The sequence below is a fragment of the Quercus lobata genome, chromosome 12 (assembly GCF_001633185.2).
Source record: "Quercus lobata isolate SW786 chromosome 12, ValleyOak3.0 Primary Assembly, whole genome shotgun sequence".
NCBI lineage: Eukaryota > Viridiplantae > Streptophyta > Magnoliopsida > Fagales > Fagaceae > Quercus > Quercus lobata.
The window spans coordinates 3784885-3804432 of NC_044915.1; the positions used below are offsets into that span (position 1 = coordinate 3784885).

General features: G+C 39.3%; 2 protein-coding genes across 8 annotated transcripts; both read left to right on the forward strand.

The window, feature by feature from the left end:
• The first annotated feature begins 385 nt into the window (after positions 1-385).
• Positions 386-5002, forward strand: LOC115971995 (pentatricopeptide repeat-containing protein At1g31790). 7 transcript variants are annotated; one of them, XR_004087374.1, is made up of 3 exons: positions 386-2139; positions 2695-4053; positions 4731-5002. XR_004087374.1 is itself a non-coding variant. In XM_031092126.1 (2 exons), exon 1 carries the CDS (start codon positions 824-826, stop codon positions 2129-2131), a length of 1308 nt encoding a protein of 435 aa, XP_030947986.1. In that variant the 5' UTR covers positions 386-823; the 3' UTR covers positions 2132-2139; positions 4731-5002. The 7 variants fall into 7 exon arrangements, 1 of the variants encoding a protein (XP_030947986.1); XR_004087375.1 differs by having other exon boundaries at positions 2695-3982; XR_004087376.1 differs by having other exon boundaries at positions 2695-3555.
• Positions 5003-8055: 3053 nt separating this feature from the next.
• On the forward strand, positions 8056-11075 carry LOC115971405 (probable carotenoid cleavage dioxygenase 4, chloroplastic). The gene is made up of 2 exons (XM_031091310.1): positions 8056-9595; positions 10427-11075. The coding sequence occupies exons 1-2, from the start codon at positions 8229-8231 to the stop codon at positions 10854-10856; spliced, it is 1797 nt and encodes a 598-aa protein (XP_030947170.1). The 5' UTR covers positions 8056-8228; the 3' UTR covers positions 10857-11075.
• Positions 11076-19548: the final 8473 nt, after the last annotated feature.

A 19548-nucleotide genomic window follows, 5' to 3' on the forward strand; every position in this document is an offset into this window, starting at 1 on the left:
AACTTAGTTGAAATATTAGTTCATATATTAATGTATATTTTGTTTATTAACTCAGGTAGCATATGTGATATATTTTTTTTACTCAATTTAATAATAATAATAAATAAATAAAAATTGTCCAATTCATGGGTTCAATCCGACCCATGTGAGTTGGATTGGGTTGGGTTGAACTTATATGATGGGTTGAATTAGGTTGAATTTTTTTTAACCTACCATAATGGATTGAGTCAAAAAATGTCCTTAATTTGACCCAACCGACTCATGCACACCCTATTATAATATAAAATTTTAAATCACATTTGATTTCTACACCTTTAATAAATTTATTATGAAAAATTTTAATATATATATAAAAAAAATCCATTTAAAGCTCGATTTTGCTAGTACCTACCAATAACGTGGGCGCGAGCATCAGTGGGTTCTTCTGCTTCTCTCGTTTGTGTTAACTTATCAGCCCACACAGTAGGTTTGTGTTTTCATGAATTTTCTATATTTGTTTCCATTCACCACCTTTCAACCTCTTGGGTTGGACTAGTCTGCGTAGCTGTTGCTGAAGTTCCGGCTTGGGATTTGGCTAAGGTAGACCTCACTTTTCACTACCTTTCTTTTTATGCCCTGAACGTGTTTGACGTTTTGTCTAAACCAAAAAGCAACATAGTTATCCTCGCATTGGAATTGTCGTGGCATTGCTAAAGCCTAAACAAAAACCACCCTTGGAGCTTTAACAGAGAGCAAAGCCCAGATTGCATCAACTGTATAGCTCTCTTATACAGCCATACTCTCATTGCCAACATCTCAAAATCCCAATCATGAGATAACTACAATGGAAGTAGTCGTAGCAGCCCCTCAGTTGAAAGCAGTAGGACTAAGTTGTGTTCATGCTCATACTGTATCCATTTTCCCTAGTAGTACTAGTTTAAGTAAAAGTAAGTATGCACTTCAGATTCGGCAGCCTCTACGCAGCCCCAAACAAAATGTTTTCATCATTAATGATGATAATAATAATGACAAAACCGATACTTCAAAACCAATGGAAATGGCAATAAAAACTACTACTACTCCTAATAAGAAGAGAGGCAGCAGCAGGTGCACAAGCTCGGATATTTTGCGATTGATGGATGGGCTTGGCCTCCCCATACCCTATGACATGTATGCTTCCCTTATCCAAGAATGCACTCTCACTGCGGACTCTGCAAGAGCTATGGAGTTGCATGCCCGCATCACCCCGAGGCTCGAACTTCCATTGCCTTTGCTTAACCGACTCCTTCTCATGCACGTATCATGCGGTCTATTTGACACTGCCAGGCATTTGTTTGAACAAATGTTCCGTAAGGACATCCTCACTTGGGCCACCATGATTGTTGCTTATGCCAGCAATGAAGACTACCATGAAGCTGTAACTTTGTTTGTGAAAATGCAATCCCAATCCCAATTTAATTTTTTTGAATTACCCACATGGCTCATAGTTTGCGTTCTCAAGGCATGTTTGTACACTATGGATATGGAACTCGGAAAGCAACTCCATGGCAGCTTACTGAAGTTGGGTATTGCTAATGATTTCTTTCTCAACAGTTTCCTAATCGAATTTTATGGGAAATTCAAATGCCTAGAAGGTGCTGACTTTGTCTTTAATCAACTCCCACGTCACAATACTCTGACATGGACGGCCAGAATCATTAGCAGCTGCAGGGAAGAGCATTTCCATGATGTTTTCACTTACTTTAGGGAGATGGGAAGGGCAGGAATTAAGAAAAACAAGTTCACATTTTCTAGTGTTCTCAAGGCATGTGGTGGGATTCATGACCATGGGCATTGCGGTCGACAGGTCCATGCCAATGCCATCAAGCTTGGGCTGGATACAGATACTTTTGTGCAGTGCGGGTTAATTGACATGTATGGAAGAAGTGGGCTACTGCCAGATGCAAAACTGGTGTTTGAGATGAATGGTGACAACAAGAGAAACACTGCATGTTTGAATGCAATGGTTACCGGGTACATGCGCAACGGCTTTTACATTGAAGCCGTCAAGTTTCTGTATCAGATCAAGGCAGCTGGAGTGCAGCCCCCAGAATCTCTGCTCAACCAACTGAGGCTAGCTTGTGGTAGTAACGCTACTGAAAGCAAGATCTAAACGGACAGGTGGAATATATACTTGAGGCAGATGACATGCTCTTATAGTTTTCTTCTGTGACTCACCATCATTTGCGCATGACATTTTTGTCCAACAGCATTGAGTGGACGACCTTGCATAGCACCACTGAAACAAACCATAACTGGAATATTTTTTGTACCCCCCCCCCCCCCCCCCCTCTTTTATAAGTTTGTGCTTGTATAATCTGCAATAGAACCTAAAATCAGCTTTTAGCTACTGTAAATAAAACATACAACATATTTGAGTATAAGGTATTTATTCATCTTGGGCCACACATCTGAACTATTGATCTGGAGATTTTTGCATTTGCTGTCCAAGATATCCAGGTTCAAAATCATTGGTGTCACTGTTTAGTGTTTACCTTGAAGTTTTGAACAGCCTGACCTGGTGCTTTAATATTATATATAGCTATTGATGAGAGATCCGTGTGTTTTTTTAATGACTTGGGGAAGGAGGGGTAGGGGTAGGGGATTGCAGTTGTTCTGTTGGCTTTGTTTTCCCTTGGAATTTATGATGATGATGATGATGATGATGTTGAACAGGTATGTTTAACCACTGGTGGAGGTGCTGATATATGCGTATGGCATATCTGCATAAGCTGAGTTAGGATTAGTTTTTATTTTCTGCATCAATTTCTATTCAAAAGATTATCCTTCCTTTGCAAAAGTCAATTCTCTAATATACTATTTTTTGCTCAATACCAAGCAAGGTTTGATAGTTTTTGGTTCTAGAGCATTTATATATTCTGTAGGAACACATTCTGAAGGATCTACTCAAAAGGGAACAATGGAAAGCCAAAATTGGTTTCAGTTTAGACAGGACTCTTTTTTTACTACCAACAGTGCTTTGAACAAATAGCATCATGAAAGTCAGCCACAATCAAAAGAGTGTGGGAGGGGGGAGATCAACACATCCAATGGGGTAGGCACACTGACAATCTTCATTATTTGATGAAGTTATTTAATTTTCTTTATTCTGGATGTTGGATGTTGGTCAATATTCTTGTCAGTAACACTTCTGCACCCCCTCCCTCCTATCTTATTCCAACCCAAAGAAGATGAAAAAATAAAAGAGGATTTCTTATTATTGCTGAAACTGGTCCGTTTTGGTGAGACCTAGGGAGCTTCTTGCTTTATTGTGCAATAGATTACTGAGCAGTTAGTAAGTCCTACTCTCTCTCTCACACACACACATATCAGCACAACTTCAATAATAGCAAGGGTAGATGCATGGGCAATATTTCCAGGAGTTTAATTTTGATCTTTTATATTATGTATTCAGAAGCAGCCATTTTACAATACCCCTTGATGAAAATGGGAGATTTCTTGCAATCTTTATGATGGGAGGCATAGTGGCATACATATCCAATGGGTGAATTAGCATTCTGATGCAAGGCATTTCAAGTAACTATATGCCTATATCCTAATCCACTTGTGACTAATTAGTTAGTTAGTTAGTTAGTTAGACGATTTCTTAAGCATTAGCCTATAGGATTTAGACACTTGTCAACTATCTAGAGGCTGCCAATGCCAAACAACTAGTATAAGTAGGAGAATGTAAGCTCTTTGTAAATCAGTTTTTGGTAATTGAATGAATTGTTAGCCTTTGTGTTTTATTTGGAACTGTGTGTTCTTGCTGAGGAACTTATCCACCTATCAATGTGTTCTTAGCAACTCAGCCTTTCATTGTTTCTAAACCATAGACAAACAGCCCATCACATCCCCTGCATCACATTCCTAATTAATACACAAGGATACTAAGATGGATTTTAGTACGGTGTTTGAGCTATAAACTGTAATTGTTGGTTCCAGAATTCACCAAGCAGTTGCGGTGAGTGGCAAAATTGCACTTCATGATAAAATTCATTATCATCTTTCAGAAAAAAAAGAAAAAAAAAAAAGGTATGTCATGCATTTTAATGCTACACATTATTGTAACATTGTCTTGGTCCTGGTGTTATTACAATCTGTATTTTTTTGGCGAACATGTGCATGCACTTGACTTTTCATGCCATGGATACTTGAAATTTAAATGAATCCCTTGTTTTACTACTTACTGACAAATACAAGTTAGGCTTATTTATTGGTTTCATAGAAAATACAAGTTAATCGATCCCAGACGTTACTCAAACCTTCCTTGGAAAGATCTCTGTAGAAAATATCTCATGATTAAGATTGCTACAAGACGATCTCAAGCATGCTGTGAGAATAGGTCTTCCTCAGTAAAATTCTTTTGGGAAGATCTCTATCATACTTTGAGAACATGTCTTTCTTAGCAAATATTTCATTGGACAGATCTGTAAAATTGTCATAAGACAGACCTACATCCCGTTGTGGGATATATTCCTTCTATTTGTCCATTGGAGAGAAGAATCTAAAGTATTTTCTTCCACGGGTTCGGTTCTCACAAATATCAGGTGTCTTAGAAAAAAAAAACAAATTATCATTCTTGGTCACATAATATAAGGTTCATACATTTTTTATTAGATTCTAAATGTAGTATCAGTCAGACATTAATAGTGCCTGTTGATGTTGAATTTACGTAACCTGTGACTGTGATAATCTTTAACAATATGCAGGGTGACGGATGCAGACAATTGTTTTCAGATAGGAGGGGGAGGGGCCAATGATAATGAGTAATGGGGCATATATGAGCTTTGTCCATGCCAGATGGGGATGAAATGTTAGTGGATGTCATGTATTGTAAACATCTCCAACCTTGTTCTTGATGGGAGGATTAATGTTCTGAAAACGAAGGTAGAGATTATCTCAACTCCATTTGTAAGATTTTTTGTGCATTGCATAATTTCTTGACAGATCCTTTGTTAATGAGATTCTTGCTTTCAACATCGGGTCCCCCTTGCATCTGGATATATATGTGTATTTTTTTTTTTTCTTCTCCTGAATTGCATGTGGATGTATTAGCACTGTGATATTTGGACCAGATAAGGCAAGTAATGAGGATTTAATTGCTTGCTCATTGAAAAGGATTAGCAAGGAAAACACATCCGCACTAGTCACTACATATGAATATCTGGTTTTTAAGATTATTGATTTTATAAGATAAGATTGACTAATTGGTTGTTCAATTTGTTTGGTTTATTAATCTTTCAACCTGGGTTGGGTCAAACTAGAAAGAGTGGAATTAGACGATAGAACTTTAAGACTAGGGCTAAAAATCACTCACTTAATTATCTTGATCTCAAAAAATAGTAATGTCTGGGATACAATATTTTTTTTTTAATTTTATTTATTTATTCTTTGCAATTTTTTGTTTGGAAATAATTTTGTTAAAATAGAAACTCTATATTAAGGAAGAATAAATATATTATCATAATTGGGATGTTCATGTTACCCTCCCTTGGTTGAAAATGATTTTTTTTTTTTTGGTGTTGTGATTGTGAGTGAGGGTTTGGTTTGGGAATATGGGATGGTCCCCTAGCGCATTTATCGATACCAAAAGAAATAGAACGTTGCTATAGACACCAAAAATTCCATACACTCATAATTCATCTCCTTCTCACATGGAGTGGGACATTGCATACAACAATTGCGCAAAATAATAAATATGAGAGAGAGAGAGAGAGATAGAGAGAGTTTCAGTCTATATCTCTAGACTTTCGACAAGAAATATCAACTTTGAGCATCTTTTTTCCACCTCAAAATATCTATCCCAGATTGGCCCACCTAACCAACGAGGCATGAATATTGATACAATAATACTAGAGTACCATACACAACTCACAACTATTCTGCATGATAGAGAAAAAATAATAGGTTCATATGATAATAATAGATAACTAATCACAGTCTGTCACATAAAATAATTGTGATAAAATATGTAAGAACAATGTCTATTACACATGTATGCATCCACATCAGAATAAAAGCACCAAAATCATAACTCTTAAGTCAAGTTTTAAAATATGAAATTGTGACTTTAACAACCATTTTGAAAATGGATATTACTTACTAAAATTAGAGGCATGTATGGGTTTTCCCATTGCCATGGCCCATTTTATATTCACGTAGAGTAATAGATCAGGGGCCCGCTTTATCTTGTATGGTTGTATTCCATATATGGATAGGATAGTTTGTCTTACCATGGAACTTGGAAGTAGTGTGTTTTCAAAATTGTGGTCCAGAATATTTGCTTCTGCCTCACGCTTTATCTTGCGTTTCTTAATCTTTACTCTATTATATAGGATAGGAATAGTATAGTTTTATGGAATTTCTGCTTTCATTTTTCTTTTCTTTTTTCACTAAGGAAAACATTAAAATTACTATAAATTTTAATTTAAAAAAAAAATTTGTTTGCAAACTGATATGATAATAAATATAACCAAAATATATAAATTAATGTTACAGGCACAAACTATTTTATAACATTTTTACAAACTATTGATATGAAAATTTTTACTTGTTCTAACATCACATTTTTACTTATAATAACTATTTGGAAAATGCTAAACCCACATTAGTTGCTTGTAAAAATATTGTAAAATAGTTTGCGTATATAGCATTACTCATATATACTATATAAGAAAAGTCGGGCTTAAAATTGCTTTAAATGAAAAAATTTCTGAAAAAGAATAATAATTTTTTAATAATTTGCACCACTACTTTACTCTTGTCAATAAAATCTACTGGTTACCGAAATTTTCTAAATCACTGCCCCAAACTATGATTGAAAGAAACATGATAATGCCACGGTAATTTCTGATGCAGTATTGCCCAAAAAATGTTGAAGGTGTTACAAACTTGCATTACAAAATGGCATCTATGTGAGAAAGTTTATAAGTACAAAAATTTAATAATTGTTGATGTGACAAATTGTTAGTAATAATTAAAATTTAAAAATTTAAAAAAAAAAAAAAGTCAAAAGTGGGTCTAAATGAAATTCAGTACAAGCTTACCAACCCAATTGATGAAAAAATGCGGCCAATATTTATGTTTACTTAGGCGTTGCCCCATTCATAGTTCATTGGATGCTTAAGCTTGATTATCCTGCAATGTACGCTTTCCGAAGATCTGTCACTTTCTAGTGAAAAAATAATTCACTAAGTATTCACTCCTGAATTGAAGCCCATTACCCCACCACCATTTAAATGCCCATTCAGGACGCAATCATGGTATGGATTTTGCGAACAGTTTGGAAGTTGGAAGGAAATTGCAGCAACAACACATTCGGCAAGGACCCTACTTGTTAAGCGCCAACAGTTAAAGCCAAGCCATCAATTATTATTATAGGGATGACAAGAGGGCATGATGGGTCTGAATCTGATTATGGCCGTCAAGTTCACTTTTTAAAGGCAAGAAATTAAAACCCATGCTAGAATAAAGTGGATAGGTCAAGCCAAAGCATTGGTTTTGACACTACCAAGATAAAGATGAGAGAAAAAGAATGGGCAATTATTTGAGTTGAGAGAGAGGCTGAGAGAAAAGTGTTTTTCGAAATAATAATAGAATATATATATATACACATTATAAATATGATGTGTATGAAAAAGATTAAATTATATACATAAAAAAGAGAAACTCTCGCAAAGTACAATGGGTTGAGTGGAATGAGATAATTTTGCCAATTTTAAAAACATGTTAGGAGTTTTTCTTCTTCATCCAAAAAATTATATATGCTTCCTATATGCCAAAGTAAAAATTTAGGAGAGTAAGTATTATTCTAAGAAAGTATAAATACAAAGTAGATTTTACGAGTGATTGGGATGAAGGTTTCCTAAAGAACCAATCAGACTCAAAAGTGGTGCGGCTCTTGTGGTGTAAAAGATCTCTTTAATGGATCGCGTGATTTAGATCATGGGTCCATTTCGAATCTTCGATTGGATAGAATCCTTCTCCAAATTTTATAGATCTTGCATACTCAAAATGCGACCAATAGTGTAAGCATCAAAGTGTGTGGATATGGCTCACTGGCTTACTTTCCTTTAAAGGCTCATAAATAACCCCAATTAACAGAAATCTCTAACCCAATCCTCCCTAGCTTCCTCATAACATTTGTTGTGTTTACCCATTTAGTGGGGTAGTTGTACTTGTACATTTCTTTCGGAGAGGACCACAAAATGGATGCCTTATCTTCTTCTTTCCTCTCTACTTTCTCCACCCAAAAGCTTCTCTACCGAACAACACCACCACCACCATCATTATCTCCTATCCTCAATGTTAGGATTGAAGAAAAGCCCCAACAAACCACAACAACAAAAACTACACAACCCATTTCCACTTCAACCACCCCACCTCCAAAAACAACGTCCCAAACCCCATCCTCCATAAGATCATCATCATCATCATCATCTTCAAAAGTAGAGCCATCAGTGCCAGCACTGATTTTCAATGCATTAGACGACATAATCAACACCTTCATAGACCCTCCTATCAAACCATCGGTGGATCCAAAACACGTTCTCTCCCAAAACTTTGCTCCTGTACTCAACGAGCTTCCCCCAACAGAATGTAAAGTAATACAAGGCTCACTCCCACCATCTTTGAACGGTGCATACATTCGCAATGGCCCGAACCCTCAGTTCCTCCCCCGGGGCCCTTATCACCTATTCGATGGTGACGGCATGCTTCACTCTTTACGCATCTCACAAGGCAAAGCCTCGCTTTGCAGCCGATACGTGAAGACAAACAAGTACACGTTGGAACGCGAGGCAGGGTTTCCACTATTTCCCAATGTTTTCTCTGGTTTCAATGGCCTGACTGCCTCAGCAGCACGTGGTGCTTTATCTGCTGCTCGAATCCTTACAGGTCAAGTTGATCTTTCCAATGGCTTTGGCCTGGCGAATACGAGTTTGGTTTTGTTTGCGAATCGTTTGCTTGCACTAGGCGAGTCGGATTTGCCTTACTCGGTGAAACTGAGCTCAAACGGAGATATAGAAACTTTGGGACGCTACGATTTTGATGGGAAACTTTTTATGAGCATGACTGCTCATCCTAAAATCGACTCCGACACCGGTGAAGCCTTTGCGTTTCGATACGGCCCGGTTCCTCCATTTTTGACCTACTTCAGGTTCGATAAAAATGGAGTGAAACAACCAGATGTGCCCATATTCTCCATGACCCGTCCTTCTTTTTTGCATGACTTTGCTATAACAAAGAAGTACGCGATATTTGCTGACATACAAATTGGGATGAACCCATTGGAAATGATAGCAGGAGGGTCTCCTGTGGGATCAGACCCGTCGAAAGTGTCGAGAATTGGAGTGATACCTCGATATGCAAAGGACGAGTCTGAGATGAAATGGTTTGATGTGCCCGGGTTCAATATTATACATGCTATAAATGCATGGGATGAAGAAGATGGCAATGTAATAGAGATGGTTGCACCCAACATATTGTCTGTGGAACACACCTTGGAGAGAATGGAACTTATTCATGCGTTGGTGGAGAAAGTGAGGATCGACCTCAACACAGGGATTGTAAAAAGGTAAGTCAAAACTAACATAGTATTTTCTTCCAATATTTTCTTTCAGGGTAGTTCTAGTGTCACAACACGTCACATTGACGAATTATGGCACAAGTATTATTCATGGTTTTTTTTAATAATTAAAGGAAAATTCAACTTTCTCATGTCACGTCCCTTTTCATATCACCTTTTTTTTTTAATGGATTTTTCACGTCACCTTTAAACTAAGTTAAAAATAAAATTAATCTTTGTCATGACAATTTTTTTTTTTTTTTTGACAATTTTTTCTTGTCAATTAAACTCAAAGTAATCGGTTAAACATAAAATAATAACAATAAAAAAGTTATTTATGTCCTATTTTTCTACCGCGTTAAATACTTAACATCTCAATTCCTCTATTAATATATTTTTTTCTTACTAAAAGCTTTATAAGTCAACCGGTTGGTGTTTCTTGATATATCTATGACATATAAAATTCAAATCTCTCATCCAGTTGTAATTATCAAATTATAAACAACCAAAAAAAAAAACTTTAAAAAGTATGATGTGAAAAATATATTTTATTATAATATATTACATTTTGTATGATGTTTAAATTATAATATATTCATTTCTTCAAAACATTTTTTTTTCTAATAAAATATACAAAATATTTATTTGACCCACAAATAAAAATCAACAACCGCCGAATTATGATGAATGAAAATGATTAACTTTTGAAAAAAATAGAAAAGTCTCTAAGTACGCACATACTTAGAGGCTAGTTTTTATTATTGTCAATTAATTTTGCTCTCAATATTATCCCTTCTCAATATTATCCCTTGAACTAAAATCCTGATTCCATCACTAAAGGTATCCCATATCAGCGAGGAATCTAGATTTTGCGGTGATAAATCAGGCATATGTGGGGAAGAAGAACAAGTATGTGTACGCGGGGGTGGGTGATCCAATGCCAAAGATATCTGGGGTGGTGAAGTTGGACTTGTCCAAAGGAGATCAACGTGAAGATTGCACTGTGGCAAGTAGAATGTATGGGGAAGGGTGTTATGGGGGAGAGCCTTTTTTTGTGGCAAGAGGGGCTGCAGAGAATTTGGATGCAGAAGAGGATGATGGGTATGTTGTGTCTTATGTGCATGATGAGAATACAGGAGAGTCAAGGTTCTTGGTGATGGATGCCAAATCTCCCAATCTTGATCTTGTTGCCACCGTGAAGCTCCCACGCAGGGTTCCCTATGGGTTCCATGGATTATTTGTTGCGGAAAGTGACCTCAACAAGATATAGCAAAATTATAGAGAGTACAATAATGTCAAACCATCTCATATGAATAGTAAATCTCATTGATTTAATTTAATTTTTATTAGATTCTCCAAAAAAAATTTAAATTTTTATTAATGAGATTCACTATTCATATTATAAGTTTTATTATAATGTGAGAAGAAGGAGTTTGACAATGTTATACACATAATAAATTTCACTAATCAAGATTGTAAGTTATGATTAGTATAACATCTTTCACAACAAATTATATTAATTACTTATATCATTATTGTAATATACCAGTTACAACCATAAATGATTATGAGATTTATTGTTTCAATAAGAGTCTAACAAGTGGGGTTGTTTGTGCATAATGTGATGGCAGAAGAGTCAAGGTTTTTTGTGAGATGGATGATTTGATCTCCCAATCTTGAAGAAACCTTGCGTGGCCACTGTGAAGCTGCCACGCAAGGTTTCTTATATATGGGTAACATGGATGGTTTGTCCTGGAAATGAAAACGACCTCAACAAGCTCTAGTAAGTTGGTGTAATTTTGCCAAATAGAGTAATTTGAAGAAAAAATTAGGAGAAATGTATCCGGATAAATTTATTTAGTCATGTAGCACTTTTTTTGAAACTTAAGTTTGTCAAACTAGATTTCTAAGTATTATATTTAATCAAATTGCCATGTTAACCCGTAATGCTTGGAACTCAAGTTTGCTAAAATTAAGTTTGTCAAACTCAAGTTCCGAAAAAGTACTTTTAGTAATGTAGCACTTAAGTGCTACATTACTAAATAAGTTTTGCCGAATGTATTTCTCCTAAATCTTTCATAAAATTATGTTATTTGGCAAAAAATAAAGCCTGGTAAGTTGTAAGTAGCAAGTAGAAACTAGTAACTTCCCACCCCCTAGTTCCAAGAGTTAGAAATAATAAAATAGAAATAATAATAAAATACTAATGAGATACATATTTTACATTATTTCTCACTTATGACTTATGACACAACATAATAAATTTTACAATATTTTCGTAGGCTTGAGGTGTTAAATCAATGTTAGTGGTGATTACAATGAAGAGTAATTCTTAGGTACTCTCGAAACATGAAAAATAATGTTCTTTCCTCTCACATTCATAGTGAGATCCACTCGTTAAATTTATGATGTGGTCCACCATAAATGTGAGAAGAAAAATCATCATTTCACTGTATTTCGAAAGTACCTAATAATTTTTCTACAATGAAAATGATATTATAATTGTAAGGACGCGATTCGTGATGGACCGTAACAGTGTCGGGTTCGCACGTGAAAAGGCCCCTAACAATATCATTTGTAGAGCGTGGGTTTGGAAGGCTAGGCCTTGTTCGATAGGCGGTGGGTTTTTCGCGGTGTTCGTGTGAACTTAAGCTTTCCTACACCCCTGGAGTTTTTCTCCTGGAGGTGGGCTGGGAGGCCCTGGTTTCTGGCCATTTTTCCCAACTCCCCAATCGGTGCACCTTCCTTTTTATTATATAGTCCGTCTTGGTTGATCCTGACCCTCCACTTGTAGGCCAGGCAGGAGCTTGTTCCTGTGTCCATCCCATCAACTGTCCCGTCTAACTTTCTATTAGTTGCATGGATCGACGTTTGCACCGCCCAAACGTCTTTTCTCATTAACCAACTCTGGGTATTGGCAGGTACATTTACTGAAGGGGGTGGGACGCACTTTCCTTGGTCTGAGTTCACACCCTGCTTCCCTATGGGCCCCATTCCGTTCACATCCCTTTGAGGGGGCTGTTTGGGGATTGCCTACACCAAGGTGTTGGTCTTCCTGTTGAAGCTATGGAATGCCGAGGACAGGGTAAGTTCTCAGCCGTTCCCCTTGCTACCTCGGCCACTGAGCATTTGTCTTTGGCAAGGTACCTCCTCGGCACGGGCCCTGGGCCCAGATAGAGTTTGGGCCGGACTGCAGAGCTCTCGGACCCACAATAGCCCCTCAAAATCCTGCTATCCGTCCCCTCGGACGGATAGGAGGGTTTTGATGACATCATGGGTCTGCCAATGCCTATCAATCCTTGTCATCTAGCGATTCCCGAGGTTTTTCACCTGCCCAAGGCACGTTCCTAGAGCCGTTGGAAGGCGAAACGTGGCCTCATTAAATACGGGCGGCTTGGTGCTTCCCACGTTCAACGGTGTGATGGGAACCGAACGGTGGTGATCTCCTGGCCTCTTTGGGCGGGAAAAAGGGGTGCGCTGTTTACCCTAGAAAGTATAAAAGATTTTTTGGAGATAGATCCGTCTCTCCAGTTCTATACTTAAGAGTTTTAGTGCGTGTATCCAGGGTTCATCCGAATTTCCGCCCAAATTCAAGTCTATCTCAAGCACATACAGCCCATCCGAAGCGTAATTCTCTTTTTATGTAAGTTCCCTACCCCTATTAACTCACGTTTTTTCTTTTCTGGATTTATTTCTCTTTAGCTCCCTTTCTTCTCCGTCGCGGGTTAGGTTTGTTTTAGTAAATGGCGAAAGCGGCTAAACTGAGATTGAGGAAGTTGGTTGATACTGAAGAGGCGATGAATAAGTTCATCGTTGATTATAGGATTCCCCCTAACGTAAGGCTAGAACACTGTAAGATGGGGGAATGGCACATTAAGAGGGGAACGGGCGCGGTTGTAATTCCCGTCCTCGCCTTTGTAGAGGGAGGTATGAGAATCCCTATGGGACCAGTGACAAGGGGTTACCTCAGGCATTTCCGTTTAGCCCCTACCTAGTGCGCCGGCAATGTTCTTAGGATTTTGGGTTGTGTGGACGCTTTAAACGAGAAGATGGGTTTAAGACTGACCCACCATGATGTAAACTGGTGCTATAACCTCCAAAAATTGAAAGGAAAAACCTACTACATGAGGTCGAGGGATGATAGGATTCGGTTGATCCAGTGCCTCCCTGATTCCAACAAGGGACTGAACAAGGATTTTCTTATCGTCTCTAGGGAGTGGCATGATGGCGATCCATGCCCCGTAGTAGAAGGAGAACCAGGTGGGGTATTAGGAATGGAAGAGGGATAACCCTTTAAACCATTCTAAACTTACTTCCTTCGATGACTAACTATGCATATATGTTTGTTGTTTTTGTAGATGAACGCGCCTATAAACGGCATTTTCATTTAGTCAATCGGGCAGATTTGGAGACCGTTTTACAAGCGGCAGTTTTTGTGAATGACAGTGATGGCCAAGTTCGTGCAGCTCACAAAATACTAGGGTACCCTCCGGTTCAGAAGTCGTTCGGGGACGCGAAGCACGTGATCAGTGCCCGCCGTCCTTGGCTTCCAAAGATTACAGTGGTAGAGAAGGGGTTCTTGATCTCGCAGGAGCCAACTGTCCCCAAGAACATCCCCCTGGTGGGCCCTTCTTCGTCCCATCAAGCAGCAGAGGACGAGGGTGAACCAGGTCAGCCGGAGGAAGGGTTTGGGGTATTCGACTTAATCTACCAATCCGAGGACCCTCCGGGTGACCTAGGTGACCCAGCCTTGTCCGAGGCGGAATTATCATTAATAGGCACCTCTTCTCAAGCCGAGATGGGAGTCAAAAGAATACCTTTAACCCCCCTTCTCCAACTCCTCGAGAACCAACCAGGGAAGGATACCTAGGAGGCACCACAACCCAATGCTCCTCCTCCACCAGCTCGGCCCCTTACAATTCAAACCAGGTCATCCTCCACCAAGTCCCAACCACAGTCCACCCGTTACGAACCTCCCACTTCCTCCCAACCAGCTCGGTCTCCTCGACCCGAAGTTGCTGATTCTAAGAGAAAAAGGAGCCCCAAGGGCAAGGACATCGTGGACGAGGGAAAATCCCAACCTCCTAAGGAGAAGGATGAGACTCCGCCCACAAAACAACCGAAGATCGGACCCCAAGGCAGAGGCAAAGGACCCGCAGTTCAAACCTCTCAAGGCAAAGGAAAAGGAATTGATTCCCAATCCTCTCCGAGCGCCTGGCTTCCTGCCCCAATGCTTCACGGGGGTCCATTACTGGAAACTGCCTCTCTGAGGGACCTTGGAGACGGCGAGGGTGGATATGTGGCAGATGCATTAGGGAGAACCATGCTACTTCCTAATGACATGGAAGAGCTGAAGAGAATGAGGATGCAGGAGGTTTTTCTCAGTACTGAGAGATATTTGGGCATGGTAAGATTTCTTGAAACCTAACACTTTACTAATTCTTGTTACCAGTTTGTCACTCACTACACGTTCATCTTTCTTGACAGGCTCTCCAGGCAACCTATAGGATGGAGGAAGAAGTGCATGACAGGAGTAAGGTGGCCGAGAACGAACGCAAGAGGCGCATAACGGCCTCAAAGACTCTCGAAGCTACTGAAAAGGAACTTGCCCAAGTCAAGGATGACTTAACAATGACCACTCGCGAGAGGAATAACGTCTCGGCGGGCATTGCTAGTGCCCAAAAACAGGCCAAGGACCAAACCAAGCGCGCAATTGAAGCCGAGGACCAGCTGCAAATAGCCAGAACTCTGATCGAGGATTTAAATAAGCAGCTGGCCACGGCTCTGCATGAGAAAGGAGTGGCAGAATATGCCCGTGATGAAGCTGTAAGGGCAAAGCAGGAGGCCGAGTTTGCCAGGAATGAGGCGGAAGCTGCCAAGAATACGGCCGAGAACGATGGTTACAACATGGGAGTAGCTGAGACCCAGGCCATCCTTAAGGCGCAGATCCCTGGTGTGTGTAGGTTTTATTGCTCCCAGGTTTGGGAGGAAGCATTGAAGCGAGCTGGGGTGGATGCCTCATCCGATTTGTGGAGGGCGGAGAGCATATTCTACCCGGCAGCCATCCGCGAGGCCACTCCGACTAGCCCCGCGGCTATTCGTGATCAACCCGAGGAAGAGATCACCCCGTTGGAAGACTTGCAGGCCAGCGGTTCTTCTAGCAAGGCGCCCAAAGAAGGAGAACTTCAGGATGTGACAGTGATATCCCAGCGCATGAGTTCTGAGGCACCTAAAGAGGTTGCCGAGCCCGTGGCTGGCATTCAGGTGCCTAATACAGAGGAACCCACCATACTTGCAGAGCCGTCGCAGGCCACTTCCCTTGCTGTGGTTCCCCAGAGTACCAGTGCTGGTCCTGTTCAGCCTTCCCCAGAAGGGACCATCCTTCCAGGCACCGAAGCTGAATCTGCTCCCATTTCCCAAAATGTTACCGACAAAAAAGCAGAAAAGTAGAAACCTTCGTTGGGCTTTTTTGTATTCGTTTCTATTTGAACGATTAACTTGTTTCTTTTCCTTTCACAAACTTCCTAATTTATTGATGGTTTACAAGCATTTGAACATGTATATATGAAATCTTGCTTTTTCTTTTTCCTTCTGATTACATCGTTAACCGCCCTAATAGACGCGCACTATTTGCTTATGAACTTTGCGCTGATTTATTTTAACATGTACAAATAGCTATGCATGTAATACATTCATCACCATGTTCCCCGAACCCTAATTTGCTTGCGCCCACAAAGGCCTTAGATTTATTCCTAACCTTTGTCTTACGGAGATATAAGCACCATTTTTAACGTTACGCATAATAGTTAAAACTCGCTTAGTGCCTGGTTTTCCTCATCCAAGTAGTCGGTTTCCCCGTAGGCTTGAGTCCGAGGACCATACAATGCCTTGGTTCTGTCCAAAACCTAGTTTTCATTACATCCAGGTAGTTGGTTTCCCCTGAGGCTTGAGTCCGAGGACCATGCAATGCCTTGGTTCTGTCCAAAACCTAGTTTTCATTACATCCAGGTAGTTGGTTCCCCTGAGATTGAGTCCGAGGACCATGCAATGCCTTGGTTCTGTCCAAACCTAGTTTTCATTACATCCAGGTAGTTGGTTTCCCCTGAGGCTTGAGTCCGAGGACCATGCAATGCCTTGGTTCTGTCCAAAACCTAGTTTTCATTACATCCAGGTAGTTGGTTTCCCCTGAGGCTTGAGTCCGGTGGACCATGCAATGCCTTGTTCTGTCCAAAACCTAGTTTTCCATCCAGGTAGTTGGTTTCCCCTGAGGCTTGAGTCCGGTGGACCATGCAATGCCTTGGTTCTGTCCAAAACCTAGTTTTCTACATCCAGGTAGTTGGTTTCCCCTGAGGCTTGAGTCCGGTGGACCATGCAATGCCTTGGTTCTGTCCAAAACCTAGTTTTCTCATTGTGTGGGATCTTGGCTTTAGGGGAGTTAGCTCCTCGGCCAAGCCCCTAGAGTTTATCCATACGGTTAACGTTACAAGGTACCTAGTTTACTCTTTACAGGGGACCTTGGCTTTAAGGGAGTTGGCTCCCCAACCAAGCCCCTAATCAAGAAACACAGCCCCTAACAGAACTTTATACTAGAACTCTATAACCGACGGTTAGAAATAACGAAGAAGCTCCATCGACCCACTTCCTATACCAACACACAAGCCTTTCCCACAGACGGCGCCAATTGTAAGGACGCGATTCGTGACGGACCGTAACAGTGTCGGGTTCGCACGTGAAAAGGCCCCTAACAATATCATTTGTAGAGCGTGGGTTTGGAAGGCTAGGCCTTGTTCGATAGGCGGTGGGTTTTTCGCGGTGTTCGTATGAACTTAAGCTTTCCTACACCCCTGGAGTCTTTCTCCTGGAGGTGGGCTGGGAGGCCCTGGTTTCTGGCCATTTTTCCCAACCCCCCAATCGGTGCACCTTCCTTTTTATTATATAGTCCGTCTTGGCTGATCCTGACCCTCCACTTGTAGGTCAGGCAGGAGCTTGTTCCTGTGTCCATCCCATCAACTGTCCCGTCTAACTTTCTATTAGTTGCATGGATCGACGTTTGCACCGCCCAAACGTCTTTTCTCATTAACCAACTCTGGGTATTGGCAGGTACATTTACTGAAGGGGGTGGGACGCACTTTCCTTGGTCCGAGTTCACACCCTGCTTCCCTATGGGCCCCATTCCGTTCACATCCCTTTGAGGGGGCTGTTTGGGGATTGCCTACACCAAGGTGTTGGTCTTCCTGTTGAAGCTATGGAATGCCGAGGACAGGGTAAGTTCTCAGCCGTTCCCCTTGCTACCTCGGCCACTGAGCATTTGTCTTTGGCAAGGTACCTCCTCGGCACGGACCCTGGGCCCAGATAGAGTTTGGGCCGGACTGCAGAGCGCTCGGACCCACAATAATAAACTGTCACATCAACCAATTGGGAAAAATTTGGTGAAATTTATTTTGTTTTTAGTATTGTTTTTTTAGGTCCTGTTAATGGATACTTTATTAAAAAACTTTCAACCTAAAGTCATTTTTATTAACTTTTTGTATTTTTAAATATAGGTGGGACCCATTATAAGCCTTCTTAACTATTATCAATTAACAAAATCCTTGTTGTTTTTTCATACTACAGAATTATCAAATTTTTATTGATTTTCATATGATTTACAAATAACATCACTTTATTCTCTGTCATTATCACAATAATTTTTACAAAATATTTCATAACTATACAATTGTCATTAGATAATAATGTGATGTTAGTGGTCCCAATTTTAGGGGGTTTTATCAGACTGGACTGGTACCCAATTCCTAATTGAATCAATCAATCTAGTTTGGTTTTTAAAACTATGACAAAAACTCATAAAATTTGTCAACTTAGTCATCAAGAAAAATATCACCTTCATAGTTCTTGAGTATTTGTGAAAAATTTTACAACTTTATGCTTATGCTTAATTCATTAGAGTATTCACATATGAGGTTATAAAAAATTAGCTTTTAGTACCCAAAAAAAAAAAAAAAAAACTACTTTATTTATTTTAACATCTAACTTAACAATACACCATAAATTTCATGTTCTATTTCAACATGCAAATCTAATAAAATAATTAAAAAAAAAAAACTCAATAAAATAGTATAAGCAATACAATAAAAAATTCATTTAACTATGAGAGAGAGATTCTCCAAAAATAAAAATAAAAACTATGAGAGAGAGAGGGAATAAAAATAAGTAGCAAGTCAACTTATTCATATTGTAGCAACTTGTTAAAAAATTTAACTTTAACAACTTGGATGTAATTAAGTAGCTTTATTGTATTTGTGTGCAATAAATAACTATTTTCAAATAAAATATCATTAATATCACTTTTATTTATACAACTCACATAAATCATAATTAATATCACTTTTCTTTTCTGTTTTAAAAACAACATCACTTCTACTTTTACTTTTCACCAAAAGTTGGTGTAACTTCACATCATGTGTCCCTTGACCGACATGAAAGGCTGTATTGATTTTTTTTTTTTTTTAACTCAACTAGTAAAATATTTGATAGTCGAATAAGAAACTTGGTGTTCAATTTTCACCTACATCAAAAACCAATTAGTATCTTAATGAGTAATTATTATTAAAAATAGATACCACAAGTTGAAACTCTTTTTATCTATCATCAAGATCTAACACTATAAATTAAAATTCTCTTAAAAAAAAATTGGGGTCACATCCTGTCGCCATAACATTAAGTACATTGCCAATAATACAAGAACACAAGTGAAGGAGTGGTGAGTCTGGTTGCCCAAAATAATATCTTCTTGACTTTATGATAACGATTCCCACATTGCCAATAATACAAGAACACAAGTGAAGGAGTACTGGTGAGTCTGGTTGCCCAAAATAATATCTTCTTGACTTTATGATAACGATTCCCACATTGCCAATAATACAAGAACACAAGTGAAGGAGTGGTGAGTCTGGTTGCCCAAA